The sequence below is a fragment of the Pongo pygmaeus genome, chromosome 23 (assembly GCF_028885625.2).
Source record: "Pongo pygmaeus isolate AG05252 chromosome 23, NHGRI_mPonPyg2-v2.0_pri, whole genome shotgun sequence".
Lineage (NCBI taxonomy): Eukaryota > Metazoa > Chordata > Mammalia > Primates > Hominidae > Pongo > Pongo pygmaeus.
The window spans coordinates 28,213,478-28,235,101 of NC_085931.1; the positions used below are offsets into that span (position 1 = coordinate 28,213,478).

Genomic DNA, 21,624 nt, shown 5'->3' on the forward strand with positions numbered 1-21,624 from the left:
CTGCACGAAGAATGGTGAGTTTTACTATATGTAAAATTATACCTTAATTAACAAATGAAACAATATACACATACATGAGAGAATGATGACTTTATTTTTTTTGAAACAGGATCTAGCTCTGTCACCCATGCTGGAGTGCAGTGGTGCGATCACAGCTCACTGCAGCCTTGACCTCCCAGGCTCGAGTGATCCTCCTGCCTCAGCCTCCCAAGTATCTGGGACTACAGGCCTGCACCACCACACCTGGCTAATATATATATATTTTTTTTAGACGGAGTCTGGCTGTGTCACCTATGCTGGAGTGCAATGGTGTGATTTCCGCTCACTGCAACCTCTGCCTCCTGGGTTCAAGTGATTCTCCAGCCTCAGCCTCCCAAGTAGCTGGGACTACAGGCACCCACCACCATGACTGGCTGGCTAATTTTTGTATTTTTAGTAGAGACGGGGTTTCACCATGTTGGCCAGGCTGCTGTCGAACTCCTGACCTCAGGTGATCTGGCTGCCTCGGACTCCCAGAGTGCTGGGATTACAGGCATGAGCCACCGCAGCCAGCCTCTTTTTTTTTTTTTTTTTTTTTTTTTTTTGAGACAGGGTCTTGCTCTGTTCCCCAGGCTGGTCTTGAACTCCTGGGCTCAAGTGATCCTCCCACCTCGGCCTCCCAAAGTGCTGGGGTTACAGGCATAAACCACTGCACCCGGCCTGAATGATGTTTTTGGCAATGAAAATGAAACACAAAATCCAGCAAGGTTTGACAGGGAAGGCGAGCTGGCGACCACATAGTCACAGCCAGCCTTTGGTTCCGCTTTATGCTGCAGTTTCTCACTGTCACTTCCTGCCACTGGGCTCCTCTTCCTGTGAAAACTCAGCCCCTCTTCCTCAGTTACCCCTTTGCAACAGAACGAGGCTGGCATTTTCTAAAGCGTCCTTTAGGAGTCCAGTTCCTAAAAGATTATTTCAAAGTCCACTGTTGTGGGCTGACTTGAGTGCTCTGAAAATTCGTAAGTTGAAGCCCTGACCCCCAGGACCTCAGAACGTGACTGTGCTTGGACACAGGGACTTTCCGGAGGTGATTAAGGTTAAGTGAGGTCACTGGATGGCCCTACTCCTATCTGACTGGTGTCCTGATGGGGGCGCGGACACCCGCACAGGAACGGACCCGGGGAGAACAACACAATGGCTCTGCGCCAAGGAGAAAGGCGTCCGGGGAACCCAGCCCTGCCCACACATTTATCTCCGCCTTCCGGCTCAGAATTGTGAGGAAACCCGCTTCTGTTGTGCAAGTGCCCGGTCTGTGGTGCTCGGCCATGGCGCCCCCAGAACTGCATCCCCACCTTCTGCTCTGAGCCACCCATCCCCTCTGGAAGGGCTGAGCTTCTCTCCCTTTCCACCTTCTGCTCTGAGCCACCCGTCCCCTCCGGAAGGGCTGAGCTTCTCTCCCTTTCACTGCCTGTGCCCTGGGAAACTTTCAGAATCCCCAGGCTGTTTCTGGAATAGTCTGGGATGGTCATTCTCGGTCCTCACGGAACCAGGGGTTTGGAAAGTGGGTGAAGCCACATGGGTTGCAGAGAATCTGGCCCAGCCCCTCACTAGTCCCTGTGCTTGTTATTTATTCTTTAATTACTTGGATATCAACTCTGATTTAAAACATCAATTTAACATACAGATAATGCTGGGACTGCAGCTTTGCCAGGTGGCCTTCCTCTCCCGGTCTCAGGAGGCCTCACACCCATCTTGTCCCCCCAACGTCAAGCGAAAAGGGCAAAATTATCTTTTTTTTTTTTCTTTTTCAAAATTCAAACCTTTCCCTCCTTCCCAGGTCTGGGTCACTTGCGACCCTCCTCGCAAGCTGCTTCTGACAGGCCCAAGTCACAGCCAACTTCAGGGGAGTTGGATCCCTCCAAACTCCTGGAATGATGTGTCTGGCTCTGGCCCTGGGCCTCCAGGTCAGACTCAGCCCAGACCCTGGCTCACAGGGAAGCAGAGCCCAGGGCTGGCCTCCACCCGCTCAGACGCACGCACACAGGCCAGGGGAGGGGCTTGGGGGCAGCTCTGGGAGGGTCCCTGTTTGCGCTGTGGGTGTCCAAGGCTGAGTGTGCAGAGCTGAGGTTGCCGCACACTTGAGGGACTCTCGCGTGAGGACGGCGCAGGTCTGGAAGCTGGACCGCGAAGGTGAACGAGACAGCGCTGCTGGCTCCCTCCGCGCCGCGGACTGGCTCCTGTGCAGTCTCACGAGCAAGTGTGCTGTTGCTTGTGCATGTGTGTTTTAACTGAGATGTGAGCTGGCACGTTTTCTCCACCCAGCTCCATCTGCTGGGTCCCTCCACATTGCTGCACGTGTGGCTCCAGTGCCATGGGGTCCCCCACTGTGGGCAGCCCTGCATTTCGCCCATCTGCTTCCCAAAACATGGAACCCCAGTGACCTCCAACTTGCCGCCATGATGAGCCGCTCTCATTCATATCCTCAAACACGGCACTCTGAGCCCAAATGAGGGTTTCTTTAGAGAGATATCTGGGGACCGAACTGTAGGGACAGAGCTCCTGTCTAAGGCGGGCCTGTGGTGAGGTCTCCCCGGTGGTACACTTTAATCCCACAGCAGGGATGGCAGGCCGCCCTGCTCCATCCCCACCAACATTGGGCAGGATCTAGCCTCCAAACCTTTGCCAGTCTAATAGTACAAAATGATAGCTCGGTGCTATTTTGGTTTTGCATTTCCATGGTGAACAATGAGTTTGAGAGTTTTTGTTCAAAAGTCCTTTGGGAGTTCGAAACCAGACTGGGCCACCAGGAGTTCAAGACCAGCCCGGGCAACTCAGTGAGATGTTCATCCCTACAAAAAATAAGAAAGATAAAAAATTAGCCAGGCATGGTGGTGTGTGCCTGTGGTCCCAGCTCCTCAGGAGGCTGAGGTGGGAGGATGGCTTGACCCCGGGAGGTGGAGGCTGCAGTGAGTTGTGATCGTGTCAGTGCACGCCAGCCTGGGCAACAGAGTGAGACCCTGTTTCTAAAATAAAAATAAAAACAAAAAAGAAAAGTCCTTTGGGTTTCCTCTTGGTATTACTCAGCACAGGACAGAGGTGTCAGTTTCCATCCTCCGGCAAGCAGATGCTGAGACAAAGCTTGGTGGGAGGTGACACCCAAGAGGAAGGGGCGGGATTGGACAGGGACAGCCTTCAGATCACAGTGGGGATCGGACCCCTGGGAGGGGAGAGAGGGAGGAAGAGAAGTGGTTGGCTGTGAAGCAGATCTGATAGGGCCCTGCTGCCACACCAACAGCAGCTCGGGGCCAAGGATGCTGTTGCAGGAGCAAGGGACAGAGCCCCATACCACTGGAGTGCCTGGAGCACGTGCCCTCTGTGGCTCCAACCTGAGGCTGTCGGCTGAGGCACTCCACGCACCTGGAGAGCACGTTCTCTGTGGAAGGAGACTGCAGCATTCCCACGGCTCCAAAGCAGTAGTAGCGGCACCTGGAGAAAGAAGACGTCCACCACCTTCTTGATGGCCGACTCTTTCTGCAGGCTCGCTGCGGTAACAGACTGGGAGCTCCGGACCTGGTGTATTGCTAGGTCAGTCTGACGGGGTCCCGGCTTTCCTCTGAGGTTCTCCTCCCAAGAGTGCCGAGATTGATGCTGTCCCATCCAGCGTCTCTGCGGTCATCAGCTCTTCACATCCCTTGGTGAAGATGGGGAGACAGTGCGCGCAGTTTACTCCCAAGTGACTTGGGACGGAAGCCAGGACAGAGAACTCTACAAGGGACACTGGTGCACTGAAGAGCAGGGCGTGGTTCTGACCAGAAGCATCTGTGCATCTGGAGGGCAGAGGGAGCGTGGGCACGGGGGTCTGGGCAGGCTTCCCAGGGCGGAGGTCAAGAGGAGGGTGAGAGGCCTCTAGCTTGGTGCTTAAGAGCTCAGCCTTCAGAGTTCGTTTTCTCAGCTCTGGCCTTGACGCGCTTCGTGAGCCGTAACTGGCCAGGGACTGCCCCCAGAAAAGCTGGCCTCCAGCTCCCCGCATCCTGAGGCCCCAGATCAAGTTTCTTGGGCCCCGATTTCCTGTCATTAAAGAGATGAGAGTACATTCCTCAGAGGCGGGCTGTGAATACATGAAACGCAAGGTCTTAGGCACCCAGCACGCGCTCAGGAAGCGTGGCTTGTGATTACCTGGCAGTGCGGTGGGAGGCTCCTAGCAGCTCTGTGTGCTGTGAGTGGGGTGGCTGGGGTCCCTGTGGGAGGTGCTTCAGAGTGGGGGCTGGATGGCGGCTCCCGAGGGGCATGCGGAGAAAGACAGGAGCGGAGGGGCTGCCACGCACTGCCCTTTTCCTCTTCCACCCCAGCCCCCTTCTCAGTGCACCCTTGGAACTTCACCCCCTCCCTGCCAGCTGCCCCCACCACCTTCCCCTGCCCTGAAGCCCCTGTCCCTACCATCCGCCCCAGACACTTCCATGCTCTTCTTGAGGGTGGGCTGTCTCCAGGTGCTGCTCATTCCCCGGCCGGGCCGCTGTGCTCTCACTGAAGCTCAGGCGCTCTCAGAAGCAGAAGGAATGAGGGGTGGAGGGGCCAGTGTCTTCCTGGCCTGAGGACAGGGCTGGGAAGGCAGGGGCAGAGGTGGCCTGTCCCCTGCTGGCCAGGGCTGACACGCAGTAATGTCTATTACCAAGTGGGCCATTTCTCCCTCCTGCCTGCCCCTCCAGGCATCTCATCCCCCCACACTGCAGGAGGCGAGGTCTGCACAAGGCCTCTGCTCCCCTGGGAACAAGCCCACGCGTTCCATGGTGCCTCCTAAGCCCCTGAACTGGAGCCCACCCCAGTACTGGCGGGGGCCTGATTGCTGGAGTGAAGGCTTCCTCCATTCCCCTCATCTCTGGGACAGAAACCGACAATAAACGCCTGCCCGAGACCTGGGGTGGAAAAACAGTGAACGCACACCATCACATGGCAGAGAGGCCAGGTGCCTAGAGCCCTCCCTGCAGTTAGTACCCCAGGAACTGGGGCTGCAGGGACGGCCCAGGGCTCTCAGCCAACATCAAAGGGCCACAGTGCTGGGGCTGGTGGCTCCTGGCCAAGTCAGCACCGACCACAGGGCTCCCCTCTCTGCCTAGACTCAGGGCTCTGCCCTGACAGCCTAGAGAAGGGCCTGGCTGGTGGTGCCTGGCTGCGTGGCTCCCTGCCTAGGAGGTGGTGCTTTCCCCAGGCGCTGGGCCTTGAAGGGCCGGTGGGTTGTGAGGGCAAGAGTCTTGCTGGAGGAGAGGGGAGAGATGGCAAGATGCAGGACCAGAGCCTGGGGGGGTGAAAATTATGTTCACCCCCATGGTGAAATCACGGCCATGGTGAAGACCAGTCCCACCCACCGAGCGGAGGCAAGTAGACCCCGGGAATTCCCCAGCCCCGCTGCTGGGTGGGTGTGGCCCTGCAGAAGCTCTGGGAGGCTGGCATGACTCAGCTGTTGCAGAAAGACCAGTCTGGGGTTTCCCATATTGCTTCAAGCAGCCTTTTCCCTGGGACTGCTCTATCTAATGCCAACAACCCTCAGCTGCTAGTGAGCCCTCGCCACCAACTTTCAGAGGGCTAACTCCTAAGGCCCAAGGGCTGGAAAACTCCAAGCACAGCCCTCCCAGAGTCTGGCTGTGCCTCAGAATGGGTGCTGGGGCAGGGCGAGCAGGATTTCCCAGAGGGAGCTGGGCCCTCCGGCATCCGCCCCAGGGCTGGCCCAGCCCAGGGACCCCCTTGCTATCCTTCCTCTCACCCTGCCCTTTCTGAAGTGAACTCTTTGGATAATTGGCCAAATCACACCCAGCAGAGGGAAGGGAGTGGAGATCCCAGTGTGGGGGTCCCGGCGTGGGGTGGCTGTGTCCAGCTGGAATGTTTTGCATAGTGATTTGTTAGAGGGATATTGAGCAGAGGGCAAACCACCACTGTGTCTAGCATTCTGCTCAAAGATGCAGAAACCAAGACTGCCACGTGCAGAGTGAACGGCACAGGCTGTGGGCCCCCCGGGAGGGGCTGAGTCTCAGCACTGCAGCCTCATGCTGTGCGCAGTTCAGACCTGCAATAGCCGAGAGGCCAGGAGACACACGCCTCACCTTACGTGACGTTTCTGCCATCTTCACTCCTGTGTTCGCTTCTGTACCAAATCTCCCCCACACACGATCTGACCCCGTGGCATCCTTCCTTTCCTACAAACTGCACTGAGACCCAGGTGTCATCGTGAAGTTCATGCCAGCCAGAGGAGCCACTGTGGCGTTTCTGGCCATAGGCCTGGGCAGGAGCTGCTCCCAGGCGTGCGGTGGGCAGGGCTGGGTCAGCCTTCAGGCAATGGATGCCTGTATGGGACCAACTCAGGCAGCCACAGAGGGATGGCCCAGCACCCCACAAAACCCAAAGTGCTCAGCGTCTAGGATCTGTTTACGGGGCAGAGAAGTGGATGTTCTTTTCCTGGTCCAAAGGTAGAAACAGGCTTGGAGAGCCGCGTCCGGCATCAGCCAGCCAGGCAGACGCCTGGTCTAGCGCTTGGTTCTCACAGGCTTGTGGCCTCCAGTAAAAGATCTTTCTGGAGAGAGGGATGAAGGCTCTTGGGATCATCTTCAGAGGTGCCGATGGAGAAGGGAGGGGCTTCAGGTGGGTGCGTATCCCTTTATCTATTATGCCTGGGACCAGAGGTATTTCAATTTTTCAGATTTTGGAATCTTTGCCGACATGATGCTCAAAGCAAATCCTGCATTAGGGATTCTTAGCCTGTATCTCCACTGGTGTGGAGGAAAAGGACGGGAAAGTTTTGAATGGTGGATCCACCCAGGGGACTTCCCTGGGTGGGGCGCTGCCACCCCTGGGCCCTGTGTGGGAAAGCTTCAATACTGCACTGTGCCACTGGCTCCCAGCCCCAGCTGAGCTCACCGTCCAGCTCTCAAAGCCAAGGGCAATTCTTTGGCACCTGAAAATGCATCTAAAACTATGACGTTTATAGCTGCCTTAGCCCTACTTAATCTCTATTTCTCTACACCAAATCTACTTTCTACCGCATGTGCTTACGCCTACGTGCTCTGCTGCCATGGTGCCTTGCCAAGAGCGTGGCTGTGCTTTAGGTCTCCCCGGGGCCTTGGAGGACTCTCCAGCGAGGAGGAAAGGATGGTGCTAGGGGGAGGAGGCTGGGGGTGGACCTTGTTCTGATGCTCCTTGTCTCATGCATGAAGTTCTTCACCCTCCTCCGAACCTTGACCTGGTGGGAGCACAGACTACACCCTCCCTGGGGCCAGGAATAGGATGCTCGTGCCTGGGAAGGCCAGCAAGCCTTCCCCGCTTACTCAAGGCTCTGCAGGGTTCTGGGGGCCGGTGCTGTCTTTGGTGCCATCTGATTGCTTCTGCTTGTGGGCCTTGCCCTAGGTCTGTTCACCAAAGTCCTTCTTATCACAATCCTGGCTTGAAATAAGTGGGTTTCTAATTTTTCATCCGTGATCCTGCCTGGATCTTGATTCTGAGACTCCTCCCATCCCACCCTCTCCAACAGCAGAGACCCCTCCCATTAGCCGCACACCATTGCTCCGAGATAACAAAGCATTGGCAGATGCTGGTGGAGCAGGTCTGCCCTTGACGTGGGCAAGAAGCTTGGGGAAAAAGACAATTTCCTGCTTGTCTTTTCTTGTCAAAATACATGGCCACACCAGGGGAAGGACAAGAAGAATTCTCTTACCAGCCTGCAGCGGCAACTTAGCAGCTACAGACACAGAGGGCAGGGGATGGGCAGGAATGACTGGCCGTGGAGGAGCCGAGGGAGTCGGAACCTGCCGGAGCTGCCTGCCGAGGCGGTCTGGCTGGGCAGGTGGTCCCTGTGCTGGGGCCTCTGGGTGGAAGGCATCCCAGCCCCCCGAGGGAACAAGTTTGGTCCGAGATACATTTTTGAAAGGTATTTAATTCTCTAAAAACATTTTTAAAAGAAGTAAGACCCACTGGGGAAAGGGAGCTGCTGGCTGCCAGGTGCCTCTCTCTCCTTTTCTCCCAAGAAAGACCTGGCAGCCACTCTGCCGGGGAGACAACCGGGGGCTAGAGAGGTAGGCCCTGGGCCGGGCGCAGTGGCTCACGCCTGTAATCCCAGCACTCTGGGAGGCCAAGGTGGGCGGATCACCTGAGGTCGGGAGTTCGAGATCAGCCTGACCAACATGGAGAAACCGCATCTCTACTAAAAATCACAGCTACTGAGGAGGCTGAGGCAGGAGAATCACTTGAACTTGGGAGGCGGAGGTTGTGGTGAGCGAAGATCGTGCCATTGCACTCCAGCCTGGGCAACAAGAGCAAAACTCTGTCTCAAAAAAAAAAAAAAGAAAAAGAAAAGGCAGGCCCTGGACACTCATGGGGGCTGGCCACTGAGAGGCTCCTCTCGCCTGCTGGGCCTCGTGCTTGTGGGTTGAGCAGCCCCTCAACGCTGACACTCCTGCACTCATCTGGACAAATTCCTCATTTTTGACAATGGCCTTGTGAAGACCCAGGGACCTATGGCCTGTCCCTGGAGCTGCTGCTGGGACAGCAGCTCTGACCTGCTGCCTGGGTGGAGGGGTGACTGGGGGCAATGGGGCCAACTGAACGCTCTGGGAACACTGACTCCACAGGGGCCCAGCAAGTTTGTGAAACAGGCTGGCCTCGAGCTGCAGGGGGCTGCCTCCCGAGTCCTCCTAGGGTTCTCCCATCAGGAGGCATCTGTGCATCGACACCGGCCCGGACTCCGGAACCTCCGGCCTTCCCACGTGCTTCCCCATCCTAAGTTGGTCAGCAGTCCCAAGTTGGTGGGCGGGACGCGAGGCACCGGCCAGGTGAGTGCTGTGATCAGGGTGACGTCGGGGGAAGAGACAGGAACACATCCCGCCAGGACACTGAGCTGGTGCTCACCTAACTTGTGCTCCCTGCCGCCCTCTTATGGGTGGGCAGACACCAGCAGCTGCAGTCAGTCTCACAGCTGCGCGAGGTAGCTCCACACGCACCTACCGCGTCTGGAGGATGCTGTCCCTGGCTACTTTGGGGACCACTCAATACTGGCAGCCTCACCACGGTTCAGGTGTTGACTGTCCAGGGAGGCCCTCAGCCCCATCCACCTAGTCCTGAGCCACCCCACCCTGGCCCCACCCCGGGCCCCATGGCTGGAAACAGCCTGCTCCATTACTGGATGTCCACTCTGCAGCTCCGAGGCCACGCGGGCATGAAAAGGGGCTGTGTGCGCAGCACAGGGACTGTCTCCCTCCTCCGTCCTGGCAGCAGGTGTCTTCTCCGGCAGTGGCTGTGGCACATGTAGCCTACCCACAGCAACTGGACTCTGCCTTCCCCGGCAAAGCACCCCCTGCGGGAAGACCCTGGGGCAGGGGGCACACGAAGAGGCTGCTGAAAGAGCTCCTGGTGAAGCTGAGCAGCCACAGGCTGTCGGGAGGGCCGCGGGCCTGGTCTCACAGGCTCCTGTGCTGCGTGCGGCAGGAGGCTCCGGCCCCTGGCCAGTGTTTGGGTGGTATAGCCTCTCACCCTCCTCACTGGGCATCACTGGGGAGGTCATCCGAGCAGGGGACACGAAGGGGGGAGGGTCTAGTACATGGACCAGTGTGGCCAGCTTATAAAAAATGGAATAAAATGGCATGTCTTGTCCCTTCATCATTTTTGGCTGATTCTTAAGATGGGACTATGTGAGGATTCAGGGTTCAGGAGGGACTTTGGAGCTGTTAGATGTGGTGGTTCATGAAAGAAGAGCTTCTTGTTTTTTGTTTTAAAATAGTTTTTAAAATTTAAAAACGATAAAGCCTATACATTTTAGTTTATTTTTTTGTGACAGTCTCACTGTCGCCCAGGGTGCAGTGGTACGATCTTGGCTCACTGCAACCTCCACCTCCCAGGTTCAAGCAATTCTCTTGCCTCAGGCTCCCCAGCAGCTGGGATGACAGGTGTGTGCCACCATACCCAGCTAATTTTTGTATTTTTAATAGAGACGGGGTTTAGCCATATTGGCCAGGCTGGTCTTGAACTCCTGACCTCAGGTGATCCTCCTGCCTCGGTCTCCCAAAGTGCTGGGATTACAGGCGTGCGCCACGGCGTGTGGCCTTTTTGTGTGCTTCTGACAGTGGCAGTGGCCTGGCCCAGCAGCCTTCCTTTCTGGTGTCCTCCCTAAAGCAATACTCATCATTTCCTGCCACCTGAGGTGGCCATGAACTGCAGCCCAAGCCTGCCTGGTGCAGCTCTGACAAGCAAGCCCCTCTGAGGAACAAGAGCCTGGGGGTCAGGTGACTACCAAGCTCCATTTCCTTTCCCAACAGGCAAGTGACTCAGCTCTCCTTGTACGGGATGTCCTCTAGGGCCACAGGGTATGCACTTTGAGCTGCTCATCCATTTTTGTTCTCTGTTCTACCTGACACGCCCACATTTGTCCCAGCCAGGCCTTTCTTTGTTCTGGGCCGGGGTGCTTTCCCTCCCTGCATGGCGCCCCTGGATGGTCACGGGGTCAGCCATGCTCCCAACAATGCAACACACCAAGGGAGGGGTTAGAGAGAGAGCTGGAGCGTGCCTCGGAGGCGTCTTAGAACAAAGGAAGAGGAGCTGGCCAGGTCTATACCCTGTAATCTCCTGGGGACAATTTTCAGGCTAACAAGAAGTGACCCTATGCACTGAATGACCTCGAGATCATTGAAACATCTGAAAGGTTTAGGCGTGGGTGCTGCAGACCCCATGCCATGGGCTCCTGGGTCAGCTGTGCTGCAGGACAGAGCAGGGCAGGGCTGGAAGGAGGGCTGCCAGGACCACAGCATTGCCCTGACTCGAAATATCTCCAATTCAAAGAGCACACTTCCCTTCCAGAGGCTACTGGAGCTTCGTCTGAAGAGTGGCTGCTTCTCAAACTTGGCTGCCTAAGACATTTACTCAAGTGACAGCAGTTGGTGGCTGAGCCAGGATACTATGGAGGACTAAAAAAAGCACAAACTTAAAAAAAACCATGTATTCTTTAAACCGTCTTGCACACACGCACAAGCTAGATGCATAATACCTTGCACCTACACCATCCACCTGAAAAATACAGTAAAATGACTTAAGAAACACACTATTTATTTGAAAAACCTTTATTTCGCATAAAACAGACCCATTCCCTTTGTGGGTCAGATGTTACCACCTTTAAAAAAATGTTTTTTAACTCTCCTTCCTGTCCCACTGAAAAATTTCTTTTGAAAGGGTTAAGAAGAGTCTATCATTGCTGGTCAAAATCGGCCTGAGGATGGCTGCCAGGGGCAAAGGCCTGAAGGCATCATCTGGGCAGGCCTGGAAGCCCACGGGGTGCGGAATCCTCAAGCCCAGGGGCGGCAGCGCCTCCGGCCTGCCCTCCAGGGAAGCTGCATGTGGACCTCCATAGTATTCAGCCTCCAGTTTAGTCAGCCTTGAGTCTGGGCTGCTCCCGCGCCTGGTGTTTTATGCGTGTGATATATGTGTATCCAACCTGCTTCCCTGCCTTCACGGGAAGACTTAACTCTCCGAGAGAAAACCTGCCTGGAGCTGCGCACATTCTCACAGCTTGAGAACGCTTCACGCAGCAAGTCACCAGAGTACTCAAGTCAACTGCAAACTAGTGGTTACAAAATGGGAGCTTTAAAAAAAAGTGCTCTACTAGAACTGGGTGTCCTCACAGTCAGGAGAAGGCTGGGGCTGCTGTGCAGGGCTGCGGCTCTGTGGCACCTCTCTGCAAAGGCTCGGGTCCGCCTTCCAGACTGCAGGCCACCGTGTGTGCTGTGGAGGATGCCACAGTGTTAAGGCTGACCAGGACCAGAAGGTGACACTGGGCTCTCCTGCTACGTCCGGCCACTTATAGCAGATCCCTGGGCCACACTCCTTCCGAGCCACTTCGCAAACTGCTTCCCCGTTGTGGGGCCAGCAGGAGCTACAAGGGCCAAAGGCGGCTCTGCCGGGGCTGGACCGGTTTTGTGGCATTCGAGAGGAGAGGTCTGGGAAAGGCCACACGGGCAGTGAAGGTCTTTTCCCACTTCCAATTTTATGGGACGACTGGGGTTTGAAGACGGAATCTAGAAACCCTCCTCTCCCCTTTTTTAAGTAAAGAGAAAAGAAAAGGAGACCTTTGCCTCACGTGAGAACAGGTGGAGAATCAGAGCTGTGGCGGCCACTAGCAGTGTTATCTCCCGGATGTGCACAGGAGAGAGATGGCAGCTTCTGGACAGACAGGGATGACACAGGTTCTTTGCTCCTTTGCAGTTGGGATGAATGTTCAAGTTGAGGCACAGTGTGGTTCCCATGGAAAGCCAAAGGTCAGCACGGCCACTCAGCCTGCTCCGCTGTGGGACGCCTTGGAGGGGCCAGGCCTCTGCTCCCAGCTGGCCCCAGCCCACGGAGGCGGCAGGCGGCTGGAGCGCCCCTGGCAGGCGGGTCTGGTCCGGATGGCTCCTCGCTGGGCTATGTGCTAACTGCTTTGATGGACAAGCACCCCACCCCCTATTAGCTCAGTGGCTTGATGAGCTGTACACAGCCAGGCTGGTGCGGAACTGTGAGAAACGAACGGTTTGGCTATAGGAGCTAGTGATTCGGGGCTCGCCACCCTTTATGGCCCCATGAAGATCCTGCACAAGGCAGGTGCCCGTCGCCTTCGGAAGGAAGGGCAGGAGTCGCTGATCTGCTTGAGAGAGGCCAGCTTGCATCCCAGCACCCACTGCAGCACTTGCGTTTCCGTCTGGGTGAATCTTAGGCTGGGAGGAGGGAATTCTCACCAGCCACATGATTCCAGGGTCCCACCTTGCACCCTCTTGGCCAGTGTGGACGAGGGCCTATCCTTAAACCTTCTTTAACATACGTGCGGAGGAAGGTGATGCCCTGGCCCCCAAACTGAGACAAGGGCGAGTTCTGCAGAGCCGGAATTCTCATCGGGAGGGTGAGAGTGGCAGCTCTGCTGTTGGCTTGGCCCAAAACAGAACGGAAATGCACCCTCATCACATGAGCGGTCCAGATGGTCTAGCGCCAGGGTGAGGCAGGCACCGGGTGGAGGAGGGGACAGAAAGGTGTGAGCAGGACCCACACGGGGGTTCTGGGCAGCTCCCTGATGCCAGCCAGGCCAGTGATACGAAGAGAAAAGCTAATAAATAGATGCACGTGACGAGCGCCGGGCAGCCCCCGACCAGGTCGTGTAGGACGCACCAGATGCCGCTGTGGCTCCCGCACCCGGGTGCAGGTGATCAGTGTCTCTAGTAAAGATATACAAACGAAGTTACTTCTTTTCAAGTATTAAAAAAATAAGTTAATTGACAAAAAGGGTTTGAAGCGGCTGAGCATCTTGCCAGGTTGTCAGCTTCATTTCAATGTGCAAACACAGGAAAAACACCGAGGAAAAGGTCATCTCCTGCCCCGACATAAATGTGGAACAGGGACAATGCCTGTCTGCCAACTGGGGGCTTAGAATGTAGGGCCTCATCCTGTCCCCCAAAGTCAGCATTTTCCAGTGTCAAAGTGGTTGTGAACTACAAGCAAAATGCAGCAACTCACAAGCCTCAGGCCACAGCCAGCAAGCGGCCCAGGCATTTGGCCACTTAGGGTCCAGTGTGTGGTGTTGGGCCGGAGGGCAGACCCCTCCTGCGTCCTCCTAATTTGCATAATAATTCAGGAGCCTGCCCGCACCTCCACGTCTCCTGTGATGCTGGGGTGGGCATGACTGGACGCCCCCATCTTGGGTCTCGATCACACCCTGAGCCCTGACCCTGCTTTCGTGGGGTATTGTTTACGTTTCTTTGGTGGTGCTCCAGGGAGCATGACGAAGACAGTGCCCCTCGCACGGCGCACTGTGGTTCTGACGAGGAGCAGCTTCCCTCTCTTACCAAATGTGCCAGTGGAAGAAAGGCGCACAGCCAGCACATCCTCAGGGAGCGCGCGGGGTGGTCCCCTGCGTCATGCCATACACGCCGTGCTCCTCCTCTGAGCGGGAGGTCCAGGTGGGCCTCCTCCCAGGAGGTGGAGCCGTCTCAGATAACCACTGTCACCTGGGGCTCCCCACTGCAGGTGGGACTCGACCACTTTCCAAGCAGCACACGGGCATCTGAGCGTAAACTCCAAGGAGGTGCCAGGCCTCCTCAGATCGCGGCTCCAGGTGGTTTGGAGGCCACTGCCCGGCCAGGCGGATGCCAACAGAAAATGGGGCGTTGGGTGGGAGCTCAGGACCAGTTAAGGCTGAAGCCCTTGGACAGCATGGCAGCCTCCAGGTCCTTGTCCTCCTCTGTCTCCCGGAGCCGCTGCTCCTCTAGCAGCGCCACCAGTGAGTCTCTCTGCTCCACCACCTCCAGCATCTCATTGAGAATCTGCTTCTCTTCTGACAGCTCCTCCTCAGTCTTAAGGTGATCTTGAAGAAGAAGAAGGCATGAGGTGAGGGGCCTGGAGGTGTCACCCACCCTGGCCTCCATGGGTGCCTCACCCCACTCACCTTCCACTGCCATGCGTTCCCGGAGCTCCTGCTGCAGTCGGCTCTGCCGGTCTTCCAGCTCCAGCTCCCGGGCACTGAGGAGGCAGGGCAGGAGGGAGACAAGCCACAGTGATTGGGGACCACCCCTCACCCCCAAATCCGGAAGGACCTCCATGCCTGCTGTGACAAGCATGGCGCCGACGCCCCCTACCCAAGGCCACTCACAAGATCATCAGCTCCGACTCGTAGCGCACCATGGCGTTCTTCTCCTGCACTAGCTTGAACCACTCCTGCATCAGCTTGGGGTCATCCTTCTTGCCCATACCTGCCGAGAGAACGCTTGTGTCGGGTGCAGGGAGTGCCGCGCCCACCCTGGCCCGCAGGAACCACACGGGGCAAATGTGCAAAGAGGGCCAAGCAAGATGCTGCCGGAACTTCCACTCCCAAGCCAGGCCCAAGGTTTGCCTGCAGCCATGGGGCCCTGGCGTCCCCCTTCCCGGAGCCTGCGCTTTCCCGTGTCCTGCCATCCCTGTTCACCCCGTCAGCGACCTCGCCAGCGGGGACCTTGCCCTCCCCGGGGCTGGTTTCTACCCCTCCTGCTCTGTGTGCTCTCTTAGGATGACTTACGTTGCTTTCCCTCTTTTTTGCCACTCAATGTTTATTTGGCACTTGCTATGTACTAGGTCTCCTTGGAGGAAACCGTCTCGTAAACGAGGCAAATGTGAATTTGTAAACTGCATCCTGCCCTCAGGTCATGCTCATTTAACTCAGCTCTTTCTTGGGCTACTGCCCCTCTCCAGGGGCCACCAGAACAGATGCCTTGTCATTTGTTTATCTCCTGACCAGGGAGAGAAGACACCACCCCTTAACTTGTGGCCTGTCAAGCTTCCGGATGCTCTCCCGCTGGATCCCGCATCTCAGGATGGCCGCAGGGTTTCTCACCAAGAGCAGAGAAACACTAGCAGCCCCTGGGGATGGAAGGAGGTGGCCACGCCCTGTCCTGGTCCAGTCCAACAGAATGCCTGTGGCTGGTGGCTGCCTGCACCAACAGGTGCCGATACCAAACCTCCCCCAGGGACGGCCTGACCGCTGGGCTTCACTGTGGCAGGACAGAAGGAAGAAGTCTCCAAGGGACCAAGCCACCCAAGGAGAGAACAAGGTCCTCTTCCTTGGAGCACAGAGGTTCATGGCAAAAGTGTGGTCCTGCCTAAAATACATGCCGTGTCAGTGGCTCTTCAATATTTTTGGATTACAAACCACTCTGAGAATCTCGTAAAAGCTAGGGACTCTCTTCCTAGAAAAATGCTTATGTGTGCAGAGCAAACCATTTGATGCAGAGTTCCAAGCTGCTCCTGGGCTTCCTGCGGTCCATCCATGGGCCTCAGGTTAAGGGGCACTAGACGGGGACATCTTTCAGAGGCCCTTGCACTCTCTGCGTCCCTTGGCAGGGGGCGTTCTAAGCCGGTTAAGACAAGCCCAGGAGTGTGAAGAACACAGCCTCGGAAGGGCCAGCCACAGCCAGAGTCCTCCCTCAACTAGCTGCCTTTCTGGCACACGGTACACAGACACATCTCTTATGTGCAGTGGTGTCTGCTAGACAGTTAGTCTCTACCCAGTGGCCACACCAAAGGAGGCAGAAATGCACCATGTTCAACAAGCAGGGGTTGGTGTCTGTACTGTGCCCTAGTGCACATGCGGTTCTGCTCCCAAGGGGGTTCCTGCCCCTGAGCCTCCTCTGAAGGACGGAAGCCCCCCGGCCTGTCCAGCCTGTGACTGTGGAGTGCGTGCCTGAGGGTCAGGGGACCAGCGCTCTCCTCACCCAATCCAATAGGCTTGGGTCTTGGCTTTTAAGCCAGCCCCCACTCAGTTCCATGCATTGCTTTCGGAGCGTCTCTGCACAGTGTGCCCACATGGCCGTGGAGGAGGGGCCCGAGGCATGCAAGCTGTCCAGTGCGCCCGGCCACGGCGGCACCAGGGAGTCTCTCCCGCTGCCCACCTCCCCGCGAAGATACAGAAAATGCCACCGGAGACGTGCGGACAGCGCTCACTAGCTATGGAGAGCTCGCCCACGGCCGCCGGGCAGGGGCCGTGGCGTGTGGGCGAGAGTCGGGTGAGCGCTGTGGACGGCAGGTAAGAGTTAGCAGGGTTAGTCACGGCCACACCCCCCACATGCCTTTCAACGACAATCTTATCACCACAACAGACTTCAAATCAGACAAACTTAAAAAACACACACTCAGCAAGACACGAGGTAAGAGAGGTTTGCTTTCAGTGGTTGTTTGGAAAGGGGCCCGAGGGCACTGGTGTAGATCAGTCTTTGTAAGGACAGTATTCCTTGACTCTCCCATCCAAATCGCTGCACGCAGGCGGGAGGCTCCCCACCTGCATCCCTGCCCCTCTATCTGATGGATCTGAGACTTAAAGCCCCAGCCACGAAGGGCCAGCCAATGCTGTAGCCCTGAAGGACCCAGACCTGGAGGCTCTCTGGCTTCACTGTGCACCCTGGTCCTCCCCATAGACAGTCAAAGGGATACTGTACCTTTAGAAACTGCCACAGACTCATGACATTTTGTAACAGGACTATTGAAGGTCAGAGAGAAAGAGGGAGAGAGAGGTAGGTGGGTTCTGGCTCTGTGTTTGACTAGTGTTGCTACACCCCCTCCGAGGCAGTGGGGATGGGGTTGGCGAGGTTACGTTACCTTCCTGGACACAGCAAGGGCAGAAGGAGAGAGGTCTACGTCGTGGAGTCCCGCCACTGGGCTCAACTTCAAAAGGGACCAAGCAAGGAAGAGGAGGAGACGGAGAAAGACAAAAAAGGAAGAGGAGGAGAGGAGCAGGAATTTGGAAGTGGAGAGGGACAGGGAGAAGGTGGAATAAAAACAAGCAGAGGACAAAAAGCATAAAAAGTGAGAAAGGAACAACAGGAGGAAAAGAAAATAATACAAGAAATGGAGAAGCAGAAACAAGGGAAACAAAGTCTACAAATGAATTAAGTCCTTTTTTCAGCATGGAACTGAACAAGAGCAGACCCGGCTCCGGGCAGCATCACAGAGGGGCGTGGGGCCAGAGCCGCAGTGTGGATTCCTCCAAGAGGGACGACGTGTTCCCTACACGATGACGGCAGCACTCGGGCCACAGGGCCCTCCTGCCTCTACTCCTTATCAGGAGGGCGGTGGCATCTGGGTTGTCATACAGGGGCCTTTGGGGCCTTGGGCCCGCTCCTCAAAGCCCCTGGATAGGTCTGCCTGGCTCTGAGACAGACTGCATTCAATAAGTGGCCAACATGGCTTCCAGGCTTGCAGGTGACAACCTGGGGTCACCTCCCAGACCCACGTGGAATCCTCTAAGATGTCACCACAGGTATGTGCCTGAGGCAGAGCTGGCCTTGACAAGTGCAGGGCAAGGAGGGGCCTCTGAGTCTGTGGGGGCAGCACCCCATCCTGTGACGGGCCTCCAGGACGCTCACACCTGCGCTGCTTCCAATTCTGAGCCAGGACAATTTTAGGGAAATGTACAAGCACAGAGGTGACTTCCACCCGTCCGTGTCACTGTCCCCTCTCTCCTCTAGGCACGGGTAGAGCCAACCACCCCCTTTCCTTCTGGCCCTTCTATGGCTGTGCAGGGACCCCGTGCTGCAGCTGGGGGCTGTCACACTCTGGATTGTGAGACCAAAGGGGTGAGCTGACAGGACACGCCAAAACTTACAGGAACGATGCTGGGAGGAGTGCTGACGGGGCATCGAGAGACAGTGTGCAGAGAGACATCTCTAGATCTGGGGTCTGATGGCTACTCAAGGACGAGGGAGAGGAGTTTGGCAAGGGACCATCACAGAACCACATCACAGAGCACACACAGGGACAACAGAGCCCAGGAAGACATGGGGCCTCGGCCCACGGGGAGGGCAGTGTGTGGTTTACAGAGAGAACAGGGTTGAAGAAATGGCCTCGTTTTACTCAACAGAAGGCCAACAAGACAAACGGCTGGCTGAGAGGCCTCTCGGCAGTGCAGCTGCATGAATACAGGTGTTTTCTGTCTTTGAACCCTTCCAGCACGGTGCATAGTACCCTGGGCACACTGAATCTGCTATTGGGTACAACTTCAAAACCAAAGCCAGGCACAGCGTGCATGTGTGTGAAATGCTGACTGTACCCAGTGTGCTAAGCACACACGGCACAGCCGGCCGAATGCATGGGTATGAGGGAGGATTTCTTTCCTCAACAATACACTCTGCCTTACAGCCGACCTACAGTCAACCTCGGCTTCACAGTGTAGTCTGTGTTGAGGCTTGGAACACCTGGATGAATCCCGTCAAATACGTCAGTGAACAGTCCCTGCCACCTCCTGGGGCTGGTGTCACAGGTAGAATAGGCCACGTCGTGGAGCGGAACAGCGCCCATGTGATACACAACCAAAACACATCCAAAAGGAAGAGGCAGGCGCCTGCCTGGGTAATAATTACAACACCTGTTTCTGCTTTCCGGACAGCACAAAGTACAGCTTTCAGCTGTTTTTATGTAGGCCACATCCTCATATGCCCTTCCCAATACAGAGGACAATATAACAGAATACTGGGAACAGAATTAGGAAATGAAATTAGAAAAAGGGGCATCAGGTAAAGCAAGCATTTAAAGAAACCAAAAAGGCTTTCTCCTAGCAAGAGGCAGAAGCGCGTGAGCGGCCGGCGAGTCCTCACTGCGCTGCGGGGCCGCTACCTTCGGACTTCCCTGTATGCTCCACACTTCCACAACGGGCGAGGCTACTTTTATAATCAGAAAAAATGCCCAATCAATACAATTTTCAAAAGAAGAAGTGGAAGGGAAAAACCAATCAAACAAGGGGAGTTCCACCCGACTGGAACCTGACTGAGCGTGCACGGGGCGGGGGTGGGGGGTTTATAGTAAATGCTTTGCCTTTTAGGGGGATGTAAGAAATCGAAGATTTGGTTCACTGGTTCTAAGAACAAAGATGCTGTCAAGCTTTTGGCAAATGGAAGTTTTTTGGTTTTTCTCAACGTCAGGGTAACGGGTTTCCATCTGTTGCTAACAGGTGCTATAATTTACCACTTCTCAAAGCACTCCTGCGTGACCTGGGCGCCGGCCACCCCTCCTGAGCTCCCGAGCAGTGAACGGGTCCTGGCCAGAGGACCCCTCCTCCCTGGAGCACTCTGCTGCGTCCCCAACACTCGGGAGCACATCTGCTCCATCTTTCCCTCTGAGGCAGCACTTTCTTTGGACGCGTGACCCAGGGGTGGCTCTTTAGTGCCACTCGCTTGACATCTGGCGGGCAGGCAGTGCCTGTCACAGAATTTCAAAAAGCAACAGTACACCACCAGGGAGTGAGGCCTGTCCAGAGCAATGCGTGAGATGGGCACGGACGGCACTCTCCAGCTTCAGGGCGCCCTCGCATGCACCACCCACGTGATCCTCACACCGGCCAGGTGTGGCTGCCAGGATGGGCAAATTCAAATGAGGGTTCTGAGGCTCAAAGGAGTTGTGTGGCAGAGTCTGGAAAAGAAGCCAAATCTTCTTGCCCACTCTGAACTCAGAGCTTGCCCTCTTCAACACAGGCACTAGGCAAATCTAACAAATGCTGGCGTCTCAGGCAGCTCAAGGAAGAGCAGTCCCACAGACCCTGATCAGAATGTCACACCTGGAAGGGAGGCCCGATGTCCCTTCCTGCCTCGTCTTCTGAAGAGGCCCTGAGAGGGTAGAGTCTGTTTTGTCTGTGCCTGGGGAGACAGTGAAGGCAGGACCTGAATCCAGGCCTGGCCTTCCTAAGTCGGGGTACCCCCTACACTACCACCTGGCCCTTAGCGCACCCGAGCACCTTACTCCAGGCCCTGCCTCTCACGGGCCCAGGACCCAGTGTGGGGTAGAACGGCTGACGGGGTGGGGGAAAGAGTGGCCAGCTGTAGGGCAGGTCCCCTTCTCTGTACTTGTCCTTCTATATTCCCACCTTCTCTCCAACCAAGACTCTTCACCTTGGCACACTGCATCAAGAAGACACCCGGGCAGCTGGAAAAACAAACAAGCAGACGAGCCCACACACTGAACCTAGATGGTCATCTGGGAGGCAGGCAGGGCCTACCTTAGTCCTTCTGGTACTCAAAATCCAAGAGCCATAGCCCTGAGACCGGGAGGCAGAGGCTTGAGTGCCTTGCTCACAAGGATTAGTGAGGATACGGTCAGAAAGCTTGGAGCTACGGGGGCTCACACCTGTGATCCCAGCACTTCGGGAGGCCAGGGTGAGAGGACTGCTGAGCCCAGGAGTTCGAGACCAGCCTGGGCAATGCAGTGAGACCCCGTCTCTACAAAAAGTAGCTGGGTGTGGTAGCGTGAGTATGTATAGTCCCAGCTACTCAGGAGGCTACGGTGGGAGGGCTGCTTGAGCCCGGGAGGTCAAGGCTGCAGAGAGCCGTGACTGCACCACTGCACCAGCCTGGGTGAGTGAGACCCTATCTCTAAAAAATAAATAAATAAGTAATAATAGCCCAGAGGGGCCAAGACAAAGGCCCAACTCTGTTCATAGCCCGACAACCACCAGTGACAATCTGTGTGGTGGTGGGTGCTGGCTTGATGCTCTGCATTTCCGACTCAATCATTCAATTCTCCCTGGTTATATTTAACCCACTGGCTTCTACAATGATGCTGATATCAAAAACAGCAATATCATACATGAATCATGGCCTGTGGTAAGGACAATGCGGGAGATTAATAATTTATGCCAGAAATGTTTACCGAGCACCCCAAACGCACCAGCCACCAATGCTAGCCACGTGGCAGCCAGAGCAGAGGAAGCAGAGGTGAGCACAGCCACAGCGGGCAGACAAGTCGGTGGGCCGTTCTCCAAGGCAGCTGAACAACTGGCCCCAGGGACCTGCCTCATCTCGGTATCCATCTCTGCCCACTAGACAGGCTCCCAGCTCCCCCTGGTTGGACAAAGACACCATCACCACAGAGCTGGGGAGGTCCCTAAAGCAGTGTCCAGCAGACCAAAAGACGGCCAACTAGGGAGACTTCTAGAGCCTAGAGGCCCCAGCCTGGAATGTTGCGTTTCCCCAGGGAACACGGGTTAGGTCCTGGAGTGTCACCAGACTAGTACCACACACAGAGGTGTAATGAGGAAAATGGGCTTTTTATGAGCTGAGCCACCATTTACAACTGTATTTCCACGTGAAAATACAGAATTCCAAATAATCAGCTTGCAAGCGTTTTAGAACACCAGCCTTTCAA

At 56.0% G+C, this 21,624-nt stretch overlaps 2 protein-coding genes and 1 pseudogene across 12 annotated transcripts in view; 1 reads left to right on the top strand and 2 right to left on the bottom strand.

Annotated features, from left to right (window-relative positions):
• Nucleotides 1–590: 590 nt before the first annotated feature.
• On the top strand, nucleotides 591–4,330 carry LOC129023215 (putative uncharacterized protein encoded by LINC00528). Its single transcript, XM_054469768.2, has one exon. The coding sequence runs from the start codon at nucleotides 1,094–1,096 to the stop codon at nucleotides 2,102–2,104; it is 1,011 nt and encodes a 336-aa protein (XP_054325743.2). The 5' UTR covers nucleotides 591–1,093; the 3' UTR covers nucleotides 2,105–4,330.
• Nucleotides 4,331–11,053: 6,723 nt separating this feature from the next.
• On the bottom strand, nucleotides 11,054–13,665 carry LOC129023675 (uncharacterized; annotated as a pseudogene).
• The window catches only part of MICAL3 (microtubule associated monooxygenase, calponin and LIM domain containing 3), a 234,570-nt gene continuing 223,999 nt past the window's right edge, over nucleotides 11,054–21,624 (bottom strand). For 9 of the 11 annotated variants that reach the window (XM_054470576.2, XM_063662754.1, XM_063662756.1 and 6 more), the window contains 3 exons: nucleotides 14,618–14,717; nucleotides 14,414–14,487; nucleotides 11,054–14,332 (listed from right to left, as the gene is read on the bottom strand). In XM_054470576.2, the coding sequence (XP_054326551.2) occupies nucleotides 14,148–14,332; nucleotides 14,414–14,487; nucleotides 14,618–14,717 (359 nt within the window). In that variant the 3' untranslated portion in view covers nucleotides 11,054–14,147. Of the gene's footprint in view, nucleotides 14,333–14,413; nucleotides 14,488–14,617; nucleotides 14,718–17,091; nucleotides 17,158–21,624 lie in introns of all 11 variants that reach the window. The other 2 variants (XM_063662758.1, XM_063662752.1) reach the window with 1 other exon arrangement.

Coding starts and splice junctions, on each gene's coding strand:
- LOC129023215 (XM_054469768.2), top strand. CDS start 1,094: ATGGCCCTACTCCTATCTGACTGGTGTCCTGATGGGGGCGCGGACACC.